This window comes from Mytilus trossulus, chromosome 4, assembly GCF_036588685.1.
Source record: "Mytilus trossulus isolate FHL-02 chromosome 4, PNRI_Mtr1.1.1.hap1, whole genome shotgun sequence".
In the NCBI taxonomy this organism is placed as follows: Eukaryota; Metazoa; Mollusca; class Bivalvia; order Mytilida; family Mytilidae; genus Mytilus; species Mytilus trossulus.
The window spans coordinates 13,095,575-13,122,043 of NC_086376.1; the positions used below are offsets into that span (position 1 = coordinate 13,095,575).

At 32.5% G+C, this 26,469-nt stretch overlaps 2 protein-coding genes across 3 annotated transcripts; both read right to left on the reverse strand.

The window, feature by feature from the left end:
• Positions 1-1,705: 1,705 nt before the first annotated feature.
• Positions 1,706-6,127, reverse strand: LOC134714722 (fibrinogen C domain-containing protein 1-like). Its single transcript, XM_063576224.1, has 5 exons — positions 5,967-6,127; positions 5,010-5,149; positions 4,684-4,780; positions 4,109-4,279; positions 1,706-2,365 (listed from the first exon to the last, which is right to left on the reverse strand). Exons 1-5 carry the CDS (start codon positions 6,031-6,033, stop codon positions 2,112-2,114), a joined length of 729 nt encoding a protein of 242 aa, XP_063432294.1. The 5' UTR covers positions 6,034-6,127; the 3' UTR covers positions 1,706-2,111.
• Positions 6,128-12,600: 6,473 nt separating this feature from the next.
• LOC134714720 (ficolin-1-like) lies at positions 12,601-26,007 on the reverse strand. Of its 2 annotated transcripts, none has more exons than XM_063576222.1 (6): positions 25,736-26,007; positions 21,732-21,767; positions 17,593-17,732; positions 16,854-16,935; positions 15,735-15,899; positions 12,601-14,314 (listed from the first exon to the last, which is right to left on the reverse strand). In XM_063576222.1, the coding sequence occupies exons 1-6, from the start codon at positions 25,851-25,853 to the stop codon at positions 14,061-14,063; spliced, it is 795 nt and encodes a 264-aa protein (XP_063432292.1). In that variant the 5' UTR covers positions 25,854-26,007; the 3' UTR covers positions 12,601-14,060. The 2 variants fall into 2 exon arrangements, with proteins under 2 accessions (XP_063432292.1, XP_063432291.1); XM_063576221.1 differs by having other exon boundaries at positions 16,839-16,935.
• Positions 26,008-26,469: the final 462 nt, after the last annotated feature.

Consider the following 26,469-nt stretch of genomic DNA (forward strand, 5'->3'; position numbering starts at 1 on the left):
TCCCATGGAAGTTGTAGTGCTTGATAACAATTTAAAAAAATATGTTTGCGTGCTGGTATGTGCTCTAGAAAAAAAGCCTAAACTAATGGCAATGAGCTCATCAAACCTAAGTATTTTTTCACAGCAACATAAAAATAAATTGGTAATACAGCAAAGTTTTTGTCGAATACTTTTATAAATGGTTCTTTATTTAAAATCAAATGAATATATGTTCTTTTCTTTGAAGAATATACACGCCTCCGGATGCAGGACTTTTTCAATGGGTTAAAGACCCATTGTTGGCCTTCGGCTGCTTTCTGTTCTTTAAAAGGGTTTTGTCTCTTTGAAACATTCTCTTTTTCAATTCTCAATTTTGTTTAATTTTGCATTTAAAAATAAAATATGTTTTTAACAAGAAGCCACAAAATTCTAAATGCTATACTAGTAGGTAAATTAAAAAAAATAGCGTTAGTGATTATAACATTATTATCAATAAGAAGATATTGATCAATATATTTCTAAACAAAGGTATGGATTCAATTATCTACGGTAAGGATGGAAAGAAAATCAAAGTGCTTTTTTTTTTCGTTCATATTTGTAATTGTGTGAATAAAAGAGGGACGTGAGATACCAGAGGGACAGTCAAACTCATAAATCGCAAATAAACTGACAACGCTTAGCTTAAAATGAAAGAAGACAAAACGACAAACAAAAGAACACATGACACAACATAGAAAACTAAAGAATAAGCAACACGAACCCCACCAAAAACTAAAGGTGATCTCAGATGATCCGGAGGGTAAGCATATTCTGCCCCACATGTGGCACCTGTCGTGTTTCTTATGTTATAATTAATCCGGTAAATAGTCTTATTCGGTAGGTAACATTCATGAAAGGGTAGGGGATTGTAGTTACGATGTAAGGAACATATTCGATATCATTTGTGAAACGGTTATTCCATAACGGTCAACCAACTCGTGATGGCGTCCGTAAAATTTACGAAGGGATTTCAACTCACCGTTTGGAACTTTTTGTTTAATAGCTTCCTTGTGAGCAACAACCCTCTATCAAGAAAATCATGATAGGAAATGCAAGCACGGGAATATCGTATCAATTGGGAGATATATACCCCGTATGCAGGTGCTTCTGAAATGTTGCTACTTAGAAATGGACAGTTCACAATAGGAAAGCAAAAATCATCCCTTTTGTCGTAAAATTTTGTTTTGAACCGACCCTCATTGTCAATTTCTAGATGTAAGTCAAGATATGAGGCTGGTTTAACTGTATCTGTTGTATCCACTAGCTCTAGTTCGATGGGATAGATGCGTTCAACATAGTCACCAAATTTTAAATTATTTAGTGAAAAAACAGTGAAAAAAATCTATAAAGTGGAATGTAGAGTTAAAGGATATTGCTAACTTCTTATCTTTCTTCCTAAGAAGTTCCTGTATGAAGTCAGCCTTATGATAATAAAGAAACAAGTCGGCAAGACGAGGGGAATTATTGGTTTCCATTGCAATGTCGACAGTTAGACGAAAAACACGTCCTCCGAACGTAGCAAATATGTTGTCAATCAAAAAAAATCAAGCATCTTGATAATATCAGTTTCAGAGAATTTTTTGTTTGAATCAGAGTGATAATTTACAAAGTAAGATTTATCCCTCCGTAAGACAATATACTTGTATCTACGTTGCTCATACTTTTTTATGAAACAAAGCAATGCCAACTCTTTCAATTTGTCTTTTAATGTCGAATGTTCGTGTAAAGTGTAGAAAAGTCAAATTTTTTAATACTATTGCAAGATAAAAGAGAGTTAGATTGTATGTACTCTAGAAGATCTTTGGAATTTTTAAGTATCCACATCTGATTCACGCCACTTCTACAATATGCAGTTTCACAATAACTTTGAAGCCCGTCTTTGATTGCTGATAAAATAGATGTTAATAATTTAGAAATAAGTTTCGTGGAGCACTTGGAAGATCAAACAATATACCGTTGTTTGTAAGGGCGCTAATGTAATTTAGGTATCCAATACAGTTATGGAAGATCCTGTTCTTTTGTTGAATAATGTGCTTATATATACTAAGTGAATGAATTTTAGTTTTCTATCATTTTATTTCTAAAACAAAAATTTATTGCAATGTTCGTATCATCATTGTCGTCTCCTTCAATGAGTAGTGGTAGCCTTTCCATGATTTCCAATTCACCCCGTCAGCATATGATGTATGATTCCCAGCATGGTACATTCCATTCAAGTTACATGCATGACAGCCTCCGTACCACCATCCGGCTTTATGATTTACAGCACAACTTCCTGGCGTATAAACGTCATTATCCTGATCTTTCGTACTAAACTTATAACCACTGTGAGCGCCAAAGGAGTCTCCTATAAATAGAATTTAGTGAAAATAAAATGATTTATTATATAATTAGTAGTAAATACAGATAAATGGTATGTGTAATACAGTCAGTGGCAAGCTTGCTGTATCAGCCACCCGTGATGATATCGATATCAGCACGATTGCAAAAGCTTTATCACATCTTTATTCTGTATGAAGTCACGTCATCGATTGCAGTCACTGATGCAACAAAGGCTTTATCAAATCCCTAATCTGTATGACGTCATTTCAAACCTCCTTATCTGTATGACGTCATATTACACAAAAAACATCTACTTGAGGTATATGTATATAATAAAGTGTATATGATATGGCTTTTTCAATATCACACACCATATCAATCCTCAACCAATATAATCCCTCGAGCTAAGCTCTTGTGATTATATTGGTGTCTCGGGTTGATACGGATGCGATATTGAAAAAAACATATGATATTCTCTATTTATTAAATTAGTCTGATCATAATTAAAATAACATATTGGCAAATTATGTTCAAACTAAACATTTGATAATAGTTAATATGTTTTCATTGGGAAGGGGTCATTTACTGAAATCCATAGAAAATTTAACAGTTAGTCAAATGTATTTTTTTATCTTATTTATTTTTATCATAATTAAAATTATGGGTCACCAGTCTTTTTTTAACACCTTACAGATTGGGCAAATTGTCAGATATGATAAAATACATAATTTTCTATATCAATATGCAAAGACTTACACATGAATAACAAATTACCCTCAAAATTTGCACATTTCATTAAAGATATAGGCTAATTATTATCTGCTTCTTCAAAATCGGAAATAAAGGAACACACTACTACCACCTAATAATGAAAAATGTCGATAATAGTTCAACATAAAATAAAAATAATAATAATAAAAACATAAGACTTATGAAACAATTAAAGCTACCTGTACCATAAAAAGAAAGGGAAATTATGATTTGCCGTTAACATATGCTCAATATATTTCTCAACTCAAAGGAGTAGATCCGGTAAGGACCGATTTTGGCCTCAAATTTCAGTTTCATCTGACGAAAGATTTTGACCACTTTTTAAACATTTCGAAATGCGCATCTGGTGCAAGAAAATTGGTACCGTTAATTTAATTAAGTGTCTATTTCATTTGATTTAATTATTTTTTGTGAAAGATTTTAACTCATTTAGTCATTAAAAACGATCCGATTCAAGCTAAAATATGAAAAATCTACCAAATATGCGAAAAAATGTCACTTTTCAGATGGTTTTTGTCAAAAATGAAAGTGGCCGCATCCGTGTTCATCCTCAATCTTTATATATGTTATGTATGATCATCAAATACAACTTCCATTTCAATATTTTGGATGAACACGAATGCGGCCACTTTCGTATTACACGGAAACCGTCTAAAATTTAACTAAAATGCTGGAATTTTGAAGATTTCAGTAATTTAGCACGACTTAATGGTGCTAGTACTCAATATATGTGCATTGTATTGTAAAAAAACAGCCAATATTTATGAAGCAGAACCATTCTACTATCCAATAAATAACTAAAAGTTTACATTTTAACAATTTTGCAATACTGCTATATTTTGGGGCCAAAAAGGGCTCTTACCGGACCTACTCCTTTGTAAAGTTTCAAAGTTAATTGAAATATCATGAAAGAATATAATTAATTCAAGCTGAATAGAAAAAAAAATATTTGTACAACTAAATTATGAAAGGGAAAATTAATATAAGTATTACTCACCGACATTTCCAGCAAATGAAGATTTAGACAAAGTCATCTTGAATTTAGAAGCTTCATCGTCCACTTTAAAGTCGCTGTATCTAGCATATCCATTTTCATTTTCAAAAGTTTTCATTCTAATTAAGAGTTCATAGTTTGCTTGGGATGTTAAGATATTGAGTTTGGCATTACCTAAAATAATTTTCAAAAAATTATGTTGTTATTTTATATCATAATTTTCGAAACGTAGTACACCGAAGTTATATATATTCATGGAAAGTATAGTTTAGGTGAGGTTATCGATATAAATATAAATTTGATATCAATCGTCTTTGACACTTATTTAGCTTATAAGTTTTGCATCTTCTTAAAACTGGGATAAAACACCTTGAGGCGGAGTTTACCAAGGTACTGTTTCTTCTTTGTAACATTTTAAAATTTGTAAGATCCTCAATGATTGCTGATCTTTACCTTTTTGGTTTTCATGGTATTCGATGAAGGTTTTTCCGTCATATTAAGTGCAAACATCAGTATCATAAGTTTTTTTTCAAATATTCAAAATATGTTCTGCAAAGTATAACAGGATTAGTACCTACCAAGCCAATGTTCACCCTGAAGAGTCCCGAATCCCTCTTTATAATCTCGCCAGCCTCTGAAAAAGTATTCCTCACCATTTAGTCTTCGTTGGAACACCTGGATAGTCAAATAATATATAAACTGTTCATATATAACTATTTTGTCATTCTAAGGAAAATGTCAAATCAGATATTATACATAATAAGATTTATATTAATCCAATTAGAAACAAATCAATATTATCATTTACTTATTATTGTCACTTAATATTTGAAAAAAAAATCTTTTTTTCAATAAAATTAAAACAATACTAAAAACAAAAGGATTTCTTTTTAATAATACTCACTGTCCAACCGCCGTCTACATTTTCCGAATCCATATCACAGTAAACATTAAAACCAGTCTGTCCTGATCCTTCAGGGTATATCTTGTACACACCACTTCCACGTTTGATATCAATGTCACCACAATCTAATGGACGATTATCTGAAATAATAAGAATTGTTAATCGGCTTATACCGTAAAATAGCTTTACATTGTTAAGTTTGCATTTATAACAATCTAAAACACTAAAAAAACAGAAAAATAATAACGAAAAATAGCAGAGACTGCTACGTTTATAACGGACACCATAACACCAGCAGTGACGCATGCAAGATTGGACCATCTGAATTTTCCAGAGCTAATCAACAACATCATTTACACCAATACAGTATACTTTCCAATATGTAAAACCAGAACAGACAACTACAAATAAAGTACTTTCTCATTTATAGTAGTTTTGTGGGACTCACAATTAACAAACAAATGTAAATAAATTGGCACCAGACTTAAACAGAAAAAGATTCCAAAGAGTCTGCAGAATATAGTAGATCGGCAGAACTGGATACCATAAATTAGAGCCAACAGTTGAAATATAAGATTAATGTGATGTGATATGTTTGAAATGAGAAAATTTTCATAAGAGACCATATGATACAGAAATTAACGACTTTGAACTATAAATTACCGTTTGATCTTCAACCATGAGTAAAATCTTAACCCCATAGTCAGCTTTACAAACAATTCAAACTAACGCCCTGATTTATGTACAATATAATGATCGTAGAAAGGAGAGAAAAAAATATCAACATGTGCGTCATCTGTAAAGTTGGGAATAACTTTGTTTAGAAAAAGGATTTTCCACTTTTTAAATCAAATCATAAAACTGGAGAGTGAAAAAATAAATTCGGATTCAAAATATGGTTTCACAACTCTAAAGAGATGATAAGATGATTTTAACACAAAAATCATTGCTACTTACTGTCAGCCGCATAAACGATTATACTTAATGTAGAGAGGAATACTACAAATATCGTAGTAATAGCCATTTTGATGATGTTGATCTTATTGCTTTGTTTATCAAACAACACACTGAATCTACAATAAACGATGTTATAATAACAAATTGCGAAGTATTAATGCAACGGATAGAAAACAAATGATTAATTTCCTTGTAACGGAAAAAAATCGTATATGTTTTTTTTTTTTTTTTTTCAGTTTATTGACATATCCGTGGTGATATCTAACCGGTGACGTAAATTTGGTTTCACGTTTGCCATTTAAATACAACAAATCTATCTTCTCTTAATTTTTTTTTGTCATATCTTAATGATCGTTTTTAATTGATTGTTTTGTTTTGTATCAAGCATTCTGTGTGTTGTTGACATTGATCTTGATATTTTGCGCTACCATGTGATTCTTCGTCTAACTGCTGTTCAATGATGCTGAAATGGAGATCGAAATTTAATAAAAAAAACAATTGTCTGTTTCTTGATTTTTTTCAGACATTTCTACCCATTATTGCCAGTTCATCAGTGTCTTGTGCTTTACAGATAATTATGTTATTGTAGAGAGATTACAATAGATACATACATAAATATTTTTACAACTTGGTACATATACATGATATACAATATATTACAATTTTAAACATAAGTAGTCAATGAACATGTATATGTATACCAACCAGCATTTAATGGCTTATGATGCACTGTCATTTATGTACAAAAAATTACATGAATAAATTTTGAATCCTTTTATACTTATTATATCAAAGGATTTTTTCTTATTGGATACAATGTAGTTTCAATATATCAGTTGTGCTGAGTAATTAAATGTAAAAATAAGGATGAAAGTAACTTAATAATTACAATATACCCTTACTCGTGGAAACATCTCGTATTTATTTTGCATTTCCTATGGAGGAGACACACTCGCAGATTTTGATTTCGATCCGAAACGAATTTTGTCTCTGTAGTTTATTGCATTCAATCGACGACTTTTACTCGTTTTTATTTCTTCGTATTAAACACTCGCAGTTACTTTTATCTTAAGGAATCTAATGAAAATTTTGGTATATCTCAACTTTCAGAATATGTTTGGGTGTACGATTTTCTCTTTTTAGTGATTTACAAAATAACTGATTAATTTTACCCCTAAGTTCTATTTTGGACATTTTGGTCATTTTAGTTGGCAGGTTGAATCATCGGACACATTCTTAACTTAACGTCTAATGGATGGTTGTTGCCAAATTCGGTTCTATTTTGCAAAGTAGTTTAGAGAAGATTTTTGTAAAAGTTAATACATGACGACAGACGACGACGCTGGTAAATAAATCAGCTCACATGATATTTCGGATCAATATAATAGAGATATTTAAAAGTCACAAATATTACGAATCGTATGCTTGTGCTTTTGTGAATTTGTTGTAACTGACTTGGCATGGTTTTTATACACCCTGTACTTGCGTTGTAGTGCTTTTTTTGTCATTGTTTGTGTCCTTGTCTTTCGTTTTTGCATTTATGCTTTGTTTACCATCCTTTTTGGTTTTTTTTGTTGTTGACATAGTTGTTTTTTTTAAATGTAATTTAGATTATACAATATTGTTGAGTACTGTACCCAAACTTTCAACATTATACCTATTATGCGTGTTTGCTTTTATCACAGATTGTCAATATAATGGAGTTTAATTGGACTGTCATATGAACGGTTAAGCAATATATCAAACCAGGATTAAGTCAACATTATCTACATATGGAAATACTGTATAATCTACATATGGAAATACTGTATAATCTACATATGGAAATACTGTATAATCTACATATGGAAATACTGTATAATCTTCAAATGTCTGATGTATGTAACCCAATTAGAGTAGGATTGTGCTAATCAATGTCAATAACAGCTTTATTAGAACATATTCTGACAAACTGTTTAAGTTGGAAGAGTACAACAATAGATCAACAATTAGATTTTTTCAAAATTATCACTTACTTTATTTGCTTTATTTGATGTTACACTGTACTGTATGATGTGTTTGTTGCTATTCTTTTGTATCTGTAATCTGTACGTAGTCCCTGATCCGATTTTTCATGATACAGTTTTAGATAAAGGCAACAGTAATACCGCTGTTAAAAAGTCATAAATCGATTGAGAGAAAACAAATCTAAAACTGAGATTAACACATTAATAATAAAAGGAAAATAACGAAACATCAGAAATACTGAAGTGCAGCACAAAAATGAAACGACAATACAACAGACACGCAAAATCGAACCATAAGATAACAACTGCCATTTTTCTGACTTGGTACAGGACATTTTCAGAAAAAAAGTATTGGGTTGAACCTGGATTTGAGGCTTGCCAAACCTCGCGCTTTTATGGCAATGCCAAATATAACACTTAACGATAATAAAATCAACGGTACCAATTTTGTTGCACCAGATGCGCATTTCGACAATACATGTCTCTTCAGTGATGCTCGTGGCCAAAATATTTGAAATCCAAAGCTTATATAAAAGATGAAGAGCTATAATCCAAAAGGTCCAAAAAGTATAGCCAAATTCGTGAAAGGAATCAGAGCTTGGCATGAGGGAGATACATTCCTTAATTTATAATAATTTATAATATTTTGTAACAGCAAATTTTAATAACAAAAAAAAATTTGTATTTTCATGCCAGTACCGAAGTACTGGCTACTGGGCTGGTGATACCCTCGGGGACTAATAGTCCACCAGCAGAGGCATCGACCCAGATAATATATATCTCTTAGAATAGTTCTTTGTGATTTATCATCATGGCATAACTACCAATAATTATCCAATCCGATTGTCAACAAGGTACCATGTTATACAAATAGAATTGTGTGAGGATACCGAAATACAACATTCCATAAATCGTTTCTTTCAGTGGCTTGTATTTTGTATTCTCTCAAGTAAAAAAAAAACCCACCCGTGATTGTGTTTTATTTAACAATTCAAGTAACAACACTAACAGTGGTCATAAGTTACCACTTTAGCAGCACAGATCCTTTTTAGATACTTTTTGTTGGTTGTAGTAATCTCTTACTCATGCATATTCTATTTTAGATTTTTGGACGAATCTGTAGGTTTTCAACTCAATATGACTGTAAATTAATGCAAATCAAAATTGCCTTATGTTAACAAAATATTTGTTTCAATCAACTTGATTGAAAAATATAAATTGAAGACCAATTGGTGGTCTTCGGCTGTTGTCTGCTCTATGGTCAGGTTGCTGTCTCTTTTGACACATTCCCCATTTCCAATCTCAATTTTACATGTATGTGGTTCGTTTATTAGTCACAAATAAAGACAACAGTAGTATACCGCTGTTCTATAGTAATAAATCGAATATGTTTTGATAACAAACAAAAACAGAGGGGAAACCATCAACAAAAACAAACGCCAACATTCATAGAAACAGGCAATATGATAGCAACAAATAAGTATAACTACTAAACACTTTTTACCTTCAATACTTTTGCCATAATTGAGTAATTAATCTCGTTAAGGTTGTCATTACCTTTTGTTATCATGATGTCCGATCTAAATTTGTTTTTATTAAATTACTCATTTTCTACTATTCTTTTGTCACGGCATAGGGCTGCTGTTTGAATATTGGTAGAGTTTGGTTTATACTAGTAATATTCGAATGCTGTCATTGGAAGCAGAAAGTAAACCTACTCTAAAATATTCGAAAAAGATTCCTCGTGTTTTATCTTGCCTGCAAAACGAAAGACACACTTTCGATATTACTCAACATGTACAAATGATCTATAAATATAAACTAGAGGCTCTCAAGAGCTTGTGTCGCTCACCTTGGTTTATGTGCATATTAAACAATGGACACAGATAAATTCATAACAAAATTGTGTTTTGATGATTGTGATGTGTTTGTAGATTTTACTTCTCTGAACGTTCTTGTTGCTACAATTATCTCTATCTATAATAAACTTGGCCCTGTAATTACAGTGGAAAATATCTGAAAATCTACAAACATTTATGAAAGATGTAAAAAATTGACTATAAAGGGCTATAACTCCTAGAGGGGTCAACTGACCATTTCGGTCGTGTTGACTTATTTATAAATCTTACCTTGCTGAACATTCTTGCTGGTTACTGTTATCTCTATCTATAATATTATTCAAGATAATAACCAAAAACAGCTAAATTTCCTTACAATTACCAATTCAGAGGCAGCAACCCAACAACGGGTTGTTTGATTCATCTGAAATTGTCAAGGCAGATAGATCTTGACCTGATAAACAATTTAACTCCATGCCAGATTTGCTCTAAATGCTTTGGTGTTTGAGTTATAAGCCAAAAACTGCATTTTACCCCTATGTTCTATTTTTAGCTGTGGCGGCCATCTTGGCTGGTTGGCGGGGTCACGCCACACATCTTTAAACTAGATACCCCAATAATGATTGTGGCTAAGTTTAGTTTAATTTGGCCCAGTAGTTTCAGAGGACAAGATTTTTGTAAAAGATTACAAAATTTACGAAAAATTGGTAAAAAATGACTATTAAGGGCAATTACTCCTTTAGGGATCAACAGACCATTTTGATCATGTTGACTTATTTGTAGATCTTACTTTGCAAAACATTACTGCTGTTTACAGTTTATCTATATCTATAATAATTTTCAAGATAATAAGCGAAAACAGACAAAATTTCCTTAAAATTACCAATTTAGGGGCAGCAACCCAACAACGGGTTGTCCGATTCATCTGGAAATTTCAGAGCAGATGGATCGTGACCTGATTAACAATTTTACCCCTGTCAGATTTGCTCTAAATGCTTTGGTTTTTGAGTTAGAAGCCAAACACTGCATTTTTCCCATATGTTCTATTTTTAGCAATGGCGGCCATCTTGGTTGGTTGGCGGGGTCACGCCACTCATTTCTTAATATAGATACCCAAATGATGATTGTGGCTAAGTTTGGTTTAATTTGGCCCAATAGTTTCAGAGAAGAAGATTTTTGTAAAAGCTAACGCCGGACGACGATGCCGGACGCCGGACGCCGGAAGCAAAGTGATGAGAATAGCTCACTGGCCAAGGGCCAGGTGAGCTAAAGAGAAGATGTGGTTGATTGCCAATGAGACATCTCTACACAAGAGACCAAAATGAAATTATCAACTATACACCTGGAAAAAAGTATTTCAACACCAATGAAAATGAAAAAAAACACTCTTTATTTTTTTGTTATGTAATTTGGTAAAATAGAACTAGTTAAACATTATTCAAGTATCACCTGAGTTTAATCAATAAATATCGACTCAATAAGTTTTTATCTGCACATGCAGCTACCGTACCCGTAAACAGCAAAACAGATGTTTTTTATCCTCATTGTTTTCAACACTTTAAATAACCAAGTTTTTAAAGTTACGTGATTGAAACCTTGTAATGGGTCCTTGCCAACGTTTAACTGCAGCAAGATGGCAGATTATCAGCATAAGAGAAGCAGGGATGGCGCTGTAACAACTGCACGTATTGTTGGTTATCACCATTCCACTATAAATCGTTTTGAGAATAAAAAAAATTAGGCAATGAACGCTGTTAAAGACCTTCTCAGATAATGAAGACCCCCTATACCATTTGCTAGGGAAAATCAAGCACAATGGAGGTTGGTCTGAAGGCAACCCATTGCATACAAGACGATCCTAAAAAGAGAGTGGTGACCATACAGGAGACCTTTAACAAGAACTGTTCGAGATCGACTCATCACTACTGGTTATCGTGCGATAAGACCATTTCGGAGACCTTTGCTAACGAACATACACACAGTTTTCCGTATCCAATGTAGTGCAGAGCTCGCAAAAGTTGGAAATTAGCATCATGGAGGAAGATCCAATGTTCAAATGGAATTCGGTTCATCTTTTTCTTTGGCCCGATCGTAGCACGGATTCGAGCATATTTAGGACACTTTTGGGCGGAAAGTGCGCGAAAGGACAACCCAGTTCAAACACATCATGAAATAAACAATGCACTTCATCAGAAATGGTTGCTGCTACCTTAGTAACAAATTAGTCGTTTTTGGCATGAGTCAGAAGACGTTAAGATGCGGTTATCCGTTTGAGTGGAGGCTGCGCACAAAGAACTAATTCTTTGGCGTATAACGATCAACCATGATGTGAACAGTCATCTGAAGATTAATTTTGAAATGTCTGACATTGTAAAGTTCGACTACAGTAAAAGTTGTAAAATGCATTTTTTTGGACAAAAAACACTTCATTTTGTTATTCAAATTGTGGTTATATAAATCACTTTTTTTTTCAAACATTTTTTGTTCGTTTCAATGCCAATGTTATCATAAACTAAGTTTCAATAATATTATACACATATTTTATTATATTTCATCCAAAAAAAGAGGCTGATTTTTCAAGTTTCAAAATATCAAGGTGTTGCAATACTTTTTTCCATGTGTATATTTTGTCGAGATAAAATATGAATTAAGATCATAGAAAATATGTCTATAATTATTTGAAATTTAGCAAGTTTCAATCAAACAAAACAGTCATAAACTAATTACATCTGACCATCATGCGCAATATTAAAATATACTGTCTCAAACAATTGAAAAATTGCTGTGCAGTGTTCCAATATTTCGTCCTAAAACTCATATCTATAGAACTATTTCTATAAGTTGAACATCAGTTGACGGTGTACAATCATTATATTTAGAAATCCAAATATTGTAAAGCAGGGAAATATAGCATCTTCGATGAACCGTGAATATTAATTTAACACTTTTTTTGTACAGGTAAAGGTACGGCCTTTAACACAAAGCTTTAGCTAAAACCGAACAGCAAGCTACAGGTGGCCCAAAAACTAGGCATATTTGTTGATAGAACGGGAGCTTTTTTGAAACTTTTTGAAATGGTTACTAAGTAATATGCGCCATTCGTTGTTTTTGTTCATTTGTTAGTTTGTTATTTCGTGTGGGTTCTATTCTCTTTGTCCCTTCTGACGATGTGTATATTTCATGAACTAATTTTCTATTTTGCTATGCCTTTGTCTGTAGTGGTGCTTGCAAGGCCATATTTTTGTACTTGTTGATATTCAGTCTTATAATAATGGTTATCTATTAAGTGTAATAGGCTAGTTTTCAGGAAAATTTTCTTTTTGTAAGAGTTATTGGTACGCTTATTGCTAACTAATCTAGCCTTTTCCAAATAATTTGGGTAGTTTGTTTTTATCTTTTTATTACACCACTGTTCACCACTAGGAATGTAGCGTTCAAAATAAATGTTTGAACACACACATGCTGTATATACCAAATTCATGATGGTACAACATTATTTCACTTTCAGGTCTTTTATCTCATGTGAAAATGTGTTTTTCGATTATACACTTGTGTTTCTTGTGAATTTTTCGTGATAGTTCTTCCGGATTTAATAGCCACCTTCTAAGTAATTTGATTTGGATTTCATCCATTTTTTCTAAACGTTGTAATTCAAAAATAGGCGATCAAATGTCGAAAGTAACCTGCATCTGCAGACATTTTAAAAGCGCATTTTCCAAAGAGTACATAGCGAAATATGGGTGGGATTTCCTGTTCCTGCAGATTTCAGCATTTTATTACAGCATTAAAACAAAGCCACATGGGTAATTAGACAAAAGTTTTCATGAATTTCAGTTTTGAATGGTTCTTATTTATAAAATGCACCCAAAATATAGCCTCATAATTTAAGCGCTATTAAATTGAAACACATATGTATGCGCTATTATAGGCTACAACAGCAAATCAAATAAATTGATGTAGGTATGGAAAAGGCGTCAATAAATGATAACAAAAGTATGTGTTCACAAATTACCAAATTCAAGACGATCATGTCAATATACAGTCGCTTGTATAGGAAAAAATCGAATCTTATGACCTACATTTCTGCATGCAAATCATGAAGGGAAAATTTTTACTAAAGTATAACTGATCATTCCCTTCCATTGAACCCGAGACGCACGGATGAACATTTTTCTAGTACCACTTGTGTTAACTTATACCAAACAAAAACTTGTTTTAACTTTTCCTTATTTCATTTCCAGAAGATTGATTTAGTGCAACTGCCGCATCATCATTGTCGTCTCCTTCAGTGAGTATTTGTGGCCTTTCCAATAATACCAATTCACCCCGTCAGCATATGATGTATGATTCCCAGCATGGTAAAGTCCATTCAAGTTAGAATCATGACAATTACTGTACCACCATCCGGCTTTATTCATTAAAGCACAACTTCCTTTATGAACATCATTATCCTGATCTTTTGTACTAAATTTCATATCATTATGAGAGTTTATAAGGGAGTCTCCTGTAAACAGAATTCAATGTACATTTAGATAAGATTCGTCTCAGCTTATTGTTCCTTAAAAGAAGATTATCATTGAATATTGTAATTAGATCTTTGAATATTGTTTTTATCAGTACGGACATTGATCTTCTGATCAATAAATCCAAACATTACTTGATATGTATTGCTCTACAGTTATTAACCAATACAGTTCTGCATTCTGTCGATACTTATATTATGGCATTGCAAAATTTCACGTTTTCCTAGACTGCTTGTATAAATAATGTCTATACACCAAATTCATAAAATGCGAACTGATTGAAATTTTACAATGGGCAAATCAATTAACATTAGTTATTGGCTTTGAACTAGCTTATAGTATTTGTGATATTTGTTTTGTGCTTTGTATATGTCTGATGAGCCAAGTTCTTTTCAACTGTTTGTTATAGTCAGTTGGTTTAAGATTGATACATGTTGTTGTCTCATTGGCAATTAAAAGCACATCATCTCAGATATCAATCTTTCGATTGGGAATGTATAAAATTTTAACAGATACTGTTTTTTTGTTGTTGTTAATTTGATATCCTGTTCTGAACTGTGCTCATTTCTTAACAATTGAACAATGAAACAAATTTTTTTAGGGAAACTGTCTGGTAGCAAGAGCGTCACGGCCAGGAAGGGACCCTGGGTTTACAAATGCTCACATGAAATATACACCGATACAGTGTGTTAAATTCATCCTTTTTACAATAAAAGAGGGACGAAAGATGCCAGGGGAACAGTCAAACTCATAGATTGAGCATAAAGTGACAACACCATGGCTAAAAATAAAAAGACAAACAGACAAATAATTGTACAGAAGACACAAAATAGAAAACTACTTAGACTAAGCAACACGAACCCCACCAAATATTAGGAGTTATCTCAGGTGCTCCCATGTTGATGCGGCTTCTAAAAGAGGAATATACAGAACGTGTCTATACAATTCGTATCGGTATCGGATTTGAGTCGGAACTTGTTTATTATTGGTATTATTGATAATGTGGAAAACAAAAGGTCCTAGAATGTGGTAATACTTAATCAATAATATTCCAACATAAGTTATATATCAAGTTCATTTTTCTTTCTTTAATTCATCGTGTTTACGTCATGCCAGCTATCAAATTGGATTTGTTATTTTAGTTGTTAGTAGTTACCGGATTGCATAAAACGCTTGAAAAGTAATGGTTGTGTTAAGTTTGTTTGGTTTTTTTCTGGGTGTCAAGGAGTAGATTTCCTATTTGAATTTAGCAACTCATCTCCTAATATTCATGTAACTTGAAATTTTGCAACGTTATTAAAAAGAACACGTTTAAACTTTCGTAAACTATAATCGATAAGTAAAAATAAAGCCGAATAATAAATCTAATATAGCCATCCCGTAGAAAAATCTATGACTCACCTACATTTCCAGTAAATGTTGACAATTGTAATTTAAATTTAGAGGCCTCGTCACCCACTTTGAAGTCGCTATATCTCGCATATCCATTTTCATTTTCAAAAGTTTTCATCCTAATCAAGAGTTCATAATTTGCTTGTGATGTCAAAGTATTGAGCTTGTCATTACCTGAAACGGTGTTAAATTTTTGTAGACATTGACATGTATTATATGAAGAAAAAATAACTCACCAAAGATACCTGCCTTTTAATTAGGGTACGCCTGGTCAACGCACATTTCGTCTATATCAGACTCGAATAAATATTAAAATAAACTGTTTAAAAAAAAAAGATTATTCAAGAAAAGTCTGAAATGAGGTACTAGTACATCCAACTTTTGAATTAGAACCTATATTTTATACATTTACTACATTCTTGCTAAGGTATTCCATTAGTAACTATATTTCATATAGATAGAACTTTTAATAGCGGATTTTTTAGTATGAATGGTATTTTGAATAAATAAGTATATTCAACGAGCAAAACGTGCGTGTTTTTACGTATATAATTATGTTAAAAGCGTTTGATGTACAATTGGTTTTGGTAAATTATTGACATTACTTACATCTCTCTTGGTACTATCTCGAAATATGGAATAAAACAATTACTGTCTTTAGTGTCGGTTTCAGTAATTTGGGTTTAATTGACTTTTGTAAAACTTTGGGTTTAATTGACTTTTGTAAAACTGGCATTCACAGCGGCCGTTGTCCTCTATGAATATGAGTTTTTCAGCAAACGTCAGTCGTTGTATAATTGCCTGTAAGTTTCAATATTTGTGTCTGTAAATCTCCCAGTAATACATTATGTTCTAAAACTAAGGTTAAAACTCCCTATTGGCAAAGTGGACCTATAGCATTGTATGTCTGTTGTTAATGAGCTTTTTAATTTCTATGTTCTCAAACGTTTGTACTATTGACTTTCCAAACTTTTGCTCTCATGTGCACCCGATAAAGGTTTTAACAGAAACATGCATTCTAAGCATTAAAATCGGTATCAAACGCTCCCCTATAAATAAGAAATATATTTCGTCTGCTATGGTCTATAATTAGTATATTAAACTTGAACACACCAAGCCAATGTTCACCCTGAAGAGTACCGAACCCCTCTTTATAATCACGCCAACCCCTGTAAAAGTCTTCTTCACCATTAAGTCTTCGTTGGAACACCTAAACAATCAGAAAATACATCAACCCGTTATACTTTATTCTAAGAAGAGGTAATTTGTCCATCTCATTATTACATTTACTGAAAAAAATGTTTTACGTAAAGAAATTAGATATCATGTAAAAAAAAAAAAGTGTTTCACATTACTTTTTCCGAAATTTATGCAGACACCTTTTGATTATTACAAAAACAACCTTCGTTGAAAAAAAATGTGTCAGAGGAACATCAGTCATGCACATGATTCCATAAATATGTACTAGTAGTTTATATAGTTTATATAGTTCTGTTATTAAACATATTAAGTGAAATGATCAGCTACTTTGGTTTAAAAATGTAACTTCCGCCTGATATCATATGAAATTTTATTTTTTATTGAATCAAAGCATTATTTTTTGCTTTATTTACCTTTATAATAATTTTAAAATATAGCTACTTCCGGTTAGTAAAATGTCACTTCCGACGGCTAGGTTTCATTAGACAGATTCAAAAATTAGCGTCACGTCTTCGTTTTGTATGTCGTAAAACGTCGATTTTTGAAACCCATACTGTGGACATAGTTGCATAAGTCCCTACATAAATGTTAAGTTATTTACAATTATAAAATTAATGGACAAATTTAATATCTAAATTGACAAATTTCATTAATTCTAAATACTCACTGTCCAACCGCCGTTTACATTTTCCGAATCCATATCACAGTAAACATTAAAGCCACTATGTCCTGATCCCTCGGGGTAAATCTTGTACACACCACTTCCACGTTTGATATCAATGTCACCACAATCTAAAGGGCGAGTATCTGAAATATTAAGAATCATCCGTTTTAACAGAGTATTCAAAGGCAGATCCAGGGGTCCCGGACCCTCTTTTGTGGTAAAAAAATATTTTATAGGAAATTACAACAGTATGACGATAGCCCCTTCCTCCTTTAATGTCAGTCAGTCATAAAAATTTATGTTGTATACCTTTTATCATTTATTTTCGAATGTTATTTTTGCACAGATTACTACAGTGCCCTGTTGGCCTCAAACATACACAGATTTGTAGTTTATCAAGTGAAGGATGTATGATTGTCATGTTTTGGAGTTTTTGTCAGATTTTCGGAATCCTCTGGTTTAATCTATTTGAATGCCTTTAAAAAAAATTCCTCCGAACCTCCATATTTTTTTTATATAAATCTTTTACATGTATAATTATAAGTCATTTGTAAAAGTCTAATACATTTTTATTTATTTTTTAATTGTATTTGAGAACTTTAACTGGTCAATGATAAAGCTGTGACAAATCAAGAGAGAAAATTTTCCCGCCAAATTCCAATGGCTAATATCTCAAAAACAAGCACATTGACACCTATATTTGTATTGGTTTTTTTATTCCTCAATTTATTCCATATCAATACATACTAGTTTTATGAAAAGTTACTTATTTTGAAACTGAGCAGCGAACATCCTTAAGAGCAGAAAAAAGAAAGATATTTTTATCATAAATATATTATTCCAATATATAACAATGAAATCTTATATTGCTCATTCAATCCTTATAAAAACAGGAAAAAATAGAACTTGTAGTATTATAATTTAAAAGCTTGTTCTGTGAGGTTTGTTAGTGAAACAATAGTAATCATCCGTCCCAGTCATTAGACTAAAAGGACTTTCCTAGTCGAACGTCGAACACTTAAGTTAAGAAACTACATTGTTAGTTTTTTCTAGGTTGTTTTTGTGTATTCACTGTGTGTCTCTTGGTAATTATCCTTTTTAGCAATGACGATGTTAGTTTATTTTCGAATTTTTAGTTTGAATGAAAATTAACAAAATAGATGTAATATATTCGGGTAAAAATGTCCTACATATTGAAAACAAACTTTAAAATAAACTGTCTGATTGGAATGAATAAAGTAATCGAGAAGAAAAATAGAAACAATACGGCTGGTTAACAAAAAAATACATTAAAGAATGATCATCACAACAATTTAATTCAAACTATTCATGGGTTGTCCAATATAAATTTGAACAAAATTATTAATTCAGGTGTTAAACCATATGATACGCCAACTTCCATGTAAGAATTAAAGTCATAAGAAACCTCAAATTAAAAAAATATACGCATATGTTTTTTTTATAACTAAATGGATAGTTTTCATTATACAACTTATGTACATATACTTTTTTTCTGAGGACAATTCTTTAATTTGTCCACATTTAGAAGGAGTTTACTTATTTTTAATTGCTCGCGAAGCAAGCAATTCGCCGACATATTTTCCGTATGCATAGTGACCTGAGCGTAACCCTCCTCGTAAAAATCCGGTGACCACAATACGCATGGATCTGTCATTGAAATAAACAAATATCTGATTATAGATATAGGAAGATGTGGTGTGAGTGCCGATGAGACAACTCTCCATCCAAATAACAATTTAAAAAGTAAACCATTATAGGTTTAAGTACGGCCTTCAACACGGAGCATTGGCTCACACCGAACAACAAACTATAAAGGGCCCCAAAATTACTAGTGTAAAACCATTCAAACGGGAAAACCAACGGTCTAATCTATATAAACAAAACGAGAAACGACAAACACGTATATATTACATAAACAAACGACAACTACTGTACATCAGATTCCTGACTTAGGACAGGTGCAAACATTTGCAGCGGGATTAAACGTTTAAATGGATCCAAACCTTCTCCCTTTTTCTGAAACAATAGCATAACATCACAACATAGAAAAACATACGATAAAACATCAATTGGCAGACTTAACTCAATCAAAAATACATGTTAAACACGTGCTCAATACTCATGCTTTTTGTGATTTGTTTACTACTAGAACACACCCGCGAAATCGCGGGAATTCAGAGCGTATTTGAAAGGATGTAAAGTGTTGTAGGAAGAATTTTGTAAAAGATTTAATGACTTGAGAATTTCAGGAAAAGTATCAAAAGTCATAGGTACTTGGGGACAGGAAAATGTTTTTTTAACCCTCCTCCTTTATTTCCAAAATTCCCATTTTTTGTTTTCTATTAATTTCATTATGAACATACATTTAGTGTACATGTATTATGAACATTCCAGTCAGGATCCTGTAATTCAGTGGTTCAGTGATATTTGTTTTTGTTCATTTTTGTACATAAATAAGGCTGTTGGTTTTCTCATTTGAATTGTTTTACATTGTAATTTCTGGGCCTTTTATATCAGACTATGCAGTATCGGCTTTTGTTTATTATTGAAGGCCGTAAGGTGACCTTTAAATGTCGGTGTCATTTTGGTCTCTTGTGGAGAGCTGTCTCATTGGCATTCATACCACATCTTCTTTTTTTGTAAAACATTTAGTGACTTGAGAATTTCAGAAAAGGTACCAAAAGTCATAGGTAATTTGGGACAGGATAATTGTTTTTCTAGCCCGGATCCTCCTTTTTCCACAAAAAAATCCGCCCACCCCTCTTTTTCTGGAAAATAATTGGTTGTTTATATAGGGAATCACTGAAGCATGACCGGAGCGGGCCCCTGCATATGGAAATTTCTGGATCCGCCACTGCGGAGGGGCCCTGATCCCAATATCTCGGGCTTAAAAACATGAAATCCCGAGGTTCTGAATTTATTATACAAATTAAATATCTCGACATCCCGAAATTCGAAAAAAGAAATCCCGGATCGCGAAATGGTCAATCCTGAAATTTCGATTTTAAAAACACCCGTTCCAGACGTCATTAACAGTCAATTCTCAGTTTAATAATTGATCCACAGCGGTCATTGATATATAATTCAGACCCTCTCTATTAAAAAACCATGTGCTTGCCGTGGATAGTAAACTTGAAAATGAATCAGACAGAAAATACACTTTATTCGTAGTATATGCATTTGTTTCAAAGTAAAAACAAAATCGCAAACCGGGGGTCTAATCTGACTTAAAATGACGGATATAAGACAGAAAATACACTGTATTCGGTAGTATTAATGTATGTTCAAAGTATACAGGAAAACGCATACCGGAAGTCTGATCTGACTTAAAATTTCGACCAAAGACGGAAACATATTCGGACGTCTTTTTTCTCGTATTTCACCCAAAATAACTCAATCTGAATAATCATATGAATGGATGACAAATGCGATTATGCACTGTACCCATAGGACACAGAGGCATGATGATTAATTTATTATGGAAAGAAGAGAAGCGACACCCAAAATGAGGTCTTCTCGTTTAATAGTATAGATAAGGTGACAATCGGTAAAACTCGGCTTCAAAACACGGCATTTAATGAGCAGCCATGTTTGTTAAATCATAACAAACAGAGAGAAAAAAAAATTATGATATATTTGCGAAAATAATGATAAAATCGTGCACAGAGGACTAAGTTTATGATGTATACATGCATTGGTTTAAGAATTGGACAAACATTATTTTTCACCACTCACTCGTTTCATATGACTTTAAATAGTATTGATAATACATAAGATATTAATACTGTTTGTTTCATAGCGGTATTATGACAATTTTAGGGATAATATTCAATTTTGTTTTATAATCTAAATGAATTTACATGTAAATGACGCAAACATTATGGAGTGGTCCTGTTTGAAATATTACTACTGCATGGAGTTGGGACAGTGGAATCATAATAGTTATCAAAGGTACCAGGATTATAATTAAGTACGCCAGACGCGCGTTTTGTCTACATAAAGTACAAAGTTGAAGAGTATTAAGGATCCAAAATTCCAAAAAGTGATATATCGATCAATTGAAGCATATATCTTAATATCTCATATCAAAATGTGTCGGGTAGTGGGTAATGTGTTAATACCTTCCTCAGTCGTAGTTTTTTCTGTGGGTGTAATTCCTGAAAATATAAAGAAAAGCGGATTTATAAATCTATTTATTTTGCATTTAACAGCTAGTTAACTAGTTTATATATATATTTGTTTAGGCGCCAGCTAATGGACGCCTCCGGGTGCGGGAATTTCTAGCTGAAGATATTGATGACCTTCTGCTGTAACAGTGTTGTCTGTTCTATGGTCGGGTTGTTGTCTCTTTAACACATTCCCCATTTCTATTTTCAATTTTATTCACTTATATTAAAATCAATTGACTGTTAACCTCTAAAAATACAAAACAGTTTGTTGTGTGCAATATTGGAACATACAAATTCTTATTTTGTTTCTCATTTTTGTCGAGCCTTCGACTTTAGTCGAAAAGCGAGACATAGCGATCCTACATTCCGTCTGCGGCGTCGTCGTCGGCGGCGTCAACAAATATTCACTCTGTGGTTAAAATTTTTGAAATTTTAATAACTTTCTTGAAATATCCTGGATGTCTACCAAACTAGGACAGAAGCTTGTTTATGATCAGAAGATAGTATCCAGAAGTAAATTTTGTAAAAATAAAATTCCATTTTTTCCGTATTTTACTTATAAACATGATAAATGAACTTAGTTTTTTCTGCCAGGAAACATTACATTCACTCTGGTTAAAGTTTTTAAAATTTTCATAACTTTCTAAAACTATCCTGGAATTGTACGAAACTTAGCCAGAAGCTTGTTTATGATCAGAAGATAGTATCCAGAAGTAAATTTTCATAAAATAAAATTCCATTTTCCCCGCATTTTCTTATAAATGAACTTAGTTTTTCTTGCTGTTAACGTTACATACAGTCTGCAGTTAAAGTTTTTAAAACATTTTTAAGATTCTTAAACTAGCCTGAATTTTTACCAAACTTGAACAGAAGCTTCTGACAATCCAAAGATAGTGTCAAGAGGAATAATTTTATTGATTTTTTTCATCATTTTTGTTGAGTGTGTGATTAACAGCAAAAGTAGGCGAGACACTGGGTTCCGCGGAACCCTTACAATTTTTTTGTTACATATAAAGGAAACACAACCAGGAATTAACATTATTTTACAGCAGATGAACTTAATAATTATAATGTTTGGAACACCCAACCTTTCTAATTATGTCCATGTTTATAAAATGGTACGCATTTGCTATTGTAGTGAATATTGTTGTGATTTCATCTTCTTATGATGTGTATTTATCATTATATAATGTTGAAGCGAAATTACATGATATTCACCTGTCATTATATGATGTACACCTTTTACCATGTTTCATGAAAATGTGTTGTTCACTTGCTTCCGTTTTGTATAAACTTTCAAAATCATTCAATACTAAACTTGAATTAAGAGAAGCGAGATGCACAGTGCAAGTTAAATCAATGCATTTAACACACTAAATAATTGTAGGACATAGTCTCATGAGTTCAAATTTAAAAATTGAAATTGAGAATGAACATGTGTCAAAGAGACAACTTCACGACCACAGAAAAACCAACAGCAGAAAGTCACCAACAGGTTTTCAATGCAGCGAGAAATTCCCACACCCGGAGGCGTCCCTCAGCTGGCTCCAAAACAAAAATATACTAGTCCAGTGATAATGAACGCCCTACTAATTTCCAAATTGTACACAAGAAACTAAATTTAAAATAATACAAGACTAACACAGGCCGCCAGAGGCTATTGACTTGGGACAGGCGCAAACATGCGACGGGGTTAAACATGTTTGTGAAATCTCAACCCTTCCCCTATACCTCAAGCCAATGTAGAAAAGTAAACGCATAACAATACGCACATTAAAATTCAGTTCAAGAAAAGTCCGAGTCTGATGTCAGAAGATGTAACCAAAGAAATAAACAAAATTAAAAACCAATTGTTCAGAGAACATGTTCAGAGAACAATTGAAGGTCTTTCAACTTATAAGGATCTTTTTTGATACGAAAATAATAAAATTCAGTTAAAAATGTCAGTTCCTATGGCTTTATGATAGATATAGGAAGATGTGGTGTGAGTGCCAATGAGACAACTCTCCATCCAAATAACAATTTAAAAATTAAACCATTATAGGTTAAAGTACGGCCTTCAACACGGAGCCTGGGCTCACACCGAACAACAAGCTATAAAGGGCCCCAAAATTACTAGTGTAAAACCATTCAAACGGGAAAACCAACGGTCTAATCTATATAAACAAAACGAGAAACGAGAAACACGTATATATTACATAAACAAACGACAACAGTACTGTACATCAGATTCCTGACTTAGGACAGGTGCAAACATTTGCAGCGGGATTAAACGTTTTAATGGGCCCAAACCTTCTCCCTTTTTCTGAAACAATAGCATAACATCACAACATATAAAAACATACGATAAAATATCAATTAGCAGACTTAACTCAATCAAAAAACGTATGATTACACAATGAACGAATAAATTTGATCTGCGATATCTGAATACAAATGTATACATATGAATACATGTATACATATGAATTTCTCGCATAGGTCAAAATCTAGAACGCCCAATTAACCTATGACCTTGACCTCAATTTCAAGGTCATAGACTAAACATTTCAAATCAAAAGACACGAGTTCCTTAATATGTATGGTTCATGAGTAATATCACTTTAAGCATAATTCTAAATATAAGAGGGACGAAAACTCGCATCAAATGTTTACGTACCCTTACGACTAACATTTATGTGTAACGACATGTCATAACTAACAATTTTGTGAAAATATTTTGTCTTTATCTTATATGATTTCTGAAAATCAAAATTTTAATCATGACCTTAACCTTTGACCTTGACCTCATTTCTATTTTTTGAGACCAAGGACCTGAAATCAAAAGACCCTAGGCTTATATCAATTATGATTTTCCAGTTAAAAATGCATTTCACTTATATCAACTATAAAAGGGGAAATAACTCTCATATGGAGTCTCCCGATAGCTTCGGTCAAAATTAATTAAATCATCATTACATATAAAACGAGCAATTGTGTTAATTAAATTTGTCGGTTTCTTATACGGTTGCGACATATAAATAATGACAAGAAAAACAGTGTTCGAGGAGATCACTCTTGCCTGCAAAACATTTTTTTATTACTCGGTGTAAGTTTCAAAAGCGTTAACTGTTTGCTATCATATACCATATATCTAAGCGAAATATTGTGAAACAAAAAAAAAACAGCGAAGGAAAGAAAATTAGGCGGAAGAAAAAAAATAATAATCAGAACAAAAGCAATAGGTCTTTCAACCGAAAAGGTTGAAAGACCTAATGACAATAATACCATAATAACAAGAGACTACTAGCAGTTAACTGACATGCCAGCTCCATACTTCAATTAAACTGACTGAAAGATTATGATTTCATCATATGAACATCAGGCACAATCCTTCCCGTTAGGGGTTTAGTATCATACCATCATAACATTTGTGAGAAGAACATAACCCGTGTCATGCCAACAACTGGTTTTGAATAAATGTGTTTAGTTCCGATGCAAAGACCCTATAAGTGAATCAATATTAACGCCAAAATATGCAATCTTTAATGACCTGACAACAGTATCGTAACTATGTCCCTTCTCGACAAGTCTATTCAAAGGTTTTGTTAGTTTCTGAGGTGAATACTGACACCTTTGTGCTTTATAAAGAATATTTCCATAAAAAAATTGGATGTGAAATACCTTAACGTATAAGAAGTCTGCATGTTGAGCTATATTTACGAATGATGTCCTTATACCGATGATAAAATTGCGTAAATGTTTTGACTAGTTTCTGATATCGAAAACTTTGGTGTAATAGTTTTTCAGTAATACATAAATTTCTCTCGTTAACATCTAAAACATTGTTACATACACGAGCGAATCGTAAAAGTTTAGATATATAAACACCGTAAGATGGTGACAAGGGAACGTTATATAATTAACGATAGGAAATTAAACAATGTTTATATATATATTTATCATCATTTAAATACCTGTTCTATCATGCTTGGCGGACAGTTCATCCATTCGTCTTTCATTCTGGTATACGTAAACGGCCAATAGTGCTACAACAGTAGCATTTATGAATATTAATACGTAGCTGTCGCTCATGTCTTTAAGGTGATTAACTGCTAGTGGAGTTGATCTATAAAACAGACAGTGGTGTGGTCTTTGTTGCTAACTTCAGCTATGCAAAACATAGAACAAGGAAGAAATATTCAGCTGGAATCAATAAGCAGTCAGGTATGACGGTGAACCTTCATTCTACATTTAAACTTAGCGTTTTGGATTTTCAATACTGTACAACTAATTTAAATAAAACCATTGTTGGTTAAATAAAAGTTTAAATAACCGTGTTATGGTACCTGTATTTATAAGTTTACGTCTGTCACAAAACATGCGAAGTAATGGAAGTATGTATTATCTCGTCGTATTTTTATACATGGTATATATATGTGTTACCGTGAATTTGTGATTTTAGTAATAATTAGTGATTTTTTTAAATCCCTAAAAGTTTCAGCGATATTGTAACATCCCCCAATTTAAGTGATCTCTGATTTCAAGTTTCAACTATTTAAGAAATGGAGTTTGTTTAATACAAATTTAACAAGCATTTTGTGAGTATTGCCTGCCATTGCATAGGTCGCTTTCGGTTACTGTGCTAGCACAAAATTTTAACTTGATCTATATTTTTTCATGTTCTAGACTTTATTACAAAAATCAAGCC

What these genes read in the sequence shown, in the direction of transcription:
- LOC134714722 (XM_063576224.1), bottom strand. Translation starts at nt 6,033, where the DNA reads ATGGCTATTACTACGATATTTGTAGTATTCCTCTCTACATTAAGTATA. An exon ending in AATCGTTTATGCGGCTGACA is followed by an intron (nt 5,150 to 5,966) that starts GTAAGTAGCAAT and finishes TTATTATTTCAG; the next exon opens with ATAATCGTCCATTAGATTGT. An exon ending in ATGTAGACGGCGGTTGGACA is followed by an intron (nt 4,781 to 5,009) that starts GTGAGTATTATT and finishes TTGACTATCCAG; the next exon opens with GTGTTCCAACGAAGACTAAA.
- LOC134714720 (XM_063576221.1), bottom strand. Translation starts at nt 25,853, where the DNA reads ATGAGCGACAGCTACGTATTAATATTCATAAATGCTACTGTTGTAGCA. An exon ending in CGCCAAGCATGATAGAACAG is followed by an intron (nt 21,768 to 25,735) that starts GTATTTAAATGA and finishes TTATATTTTCAG; the next exon opens with GAATTACACCCACAGAAAAA. An exon ending in TCAGGGTGAACATTGGCTTG is followed by an intron (nt 15,900 to 16,838) that starts GTGTGTTCAAGT and finishes ACACCGTTTCAG; the next exon opens with GTAATGACAAGCTCAATACT.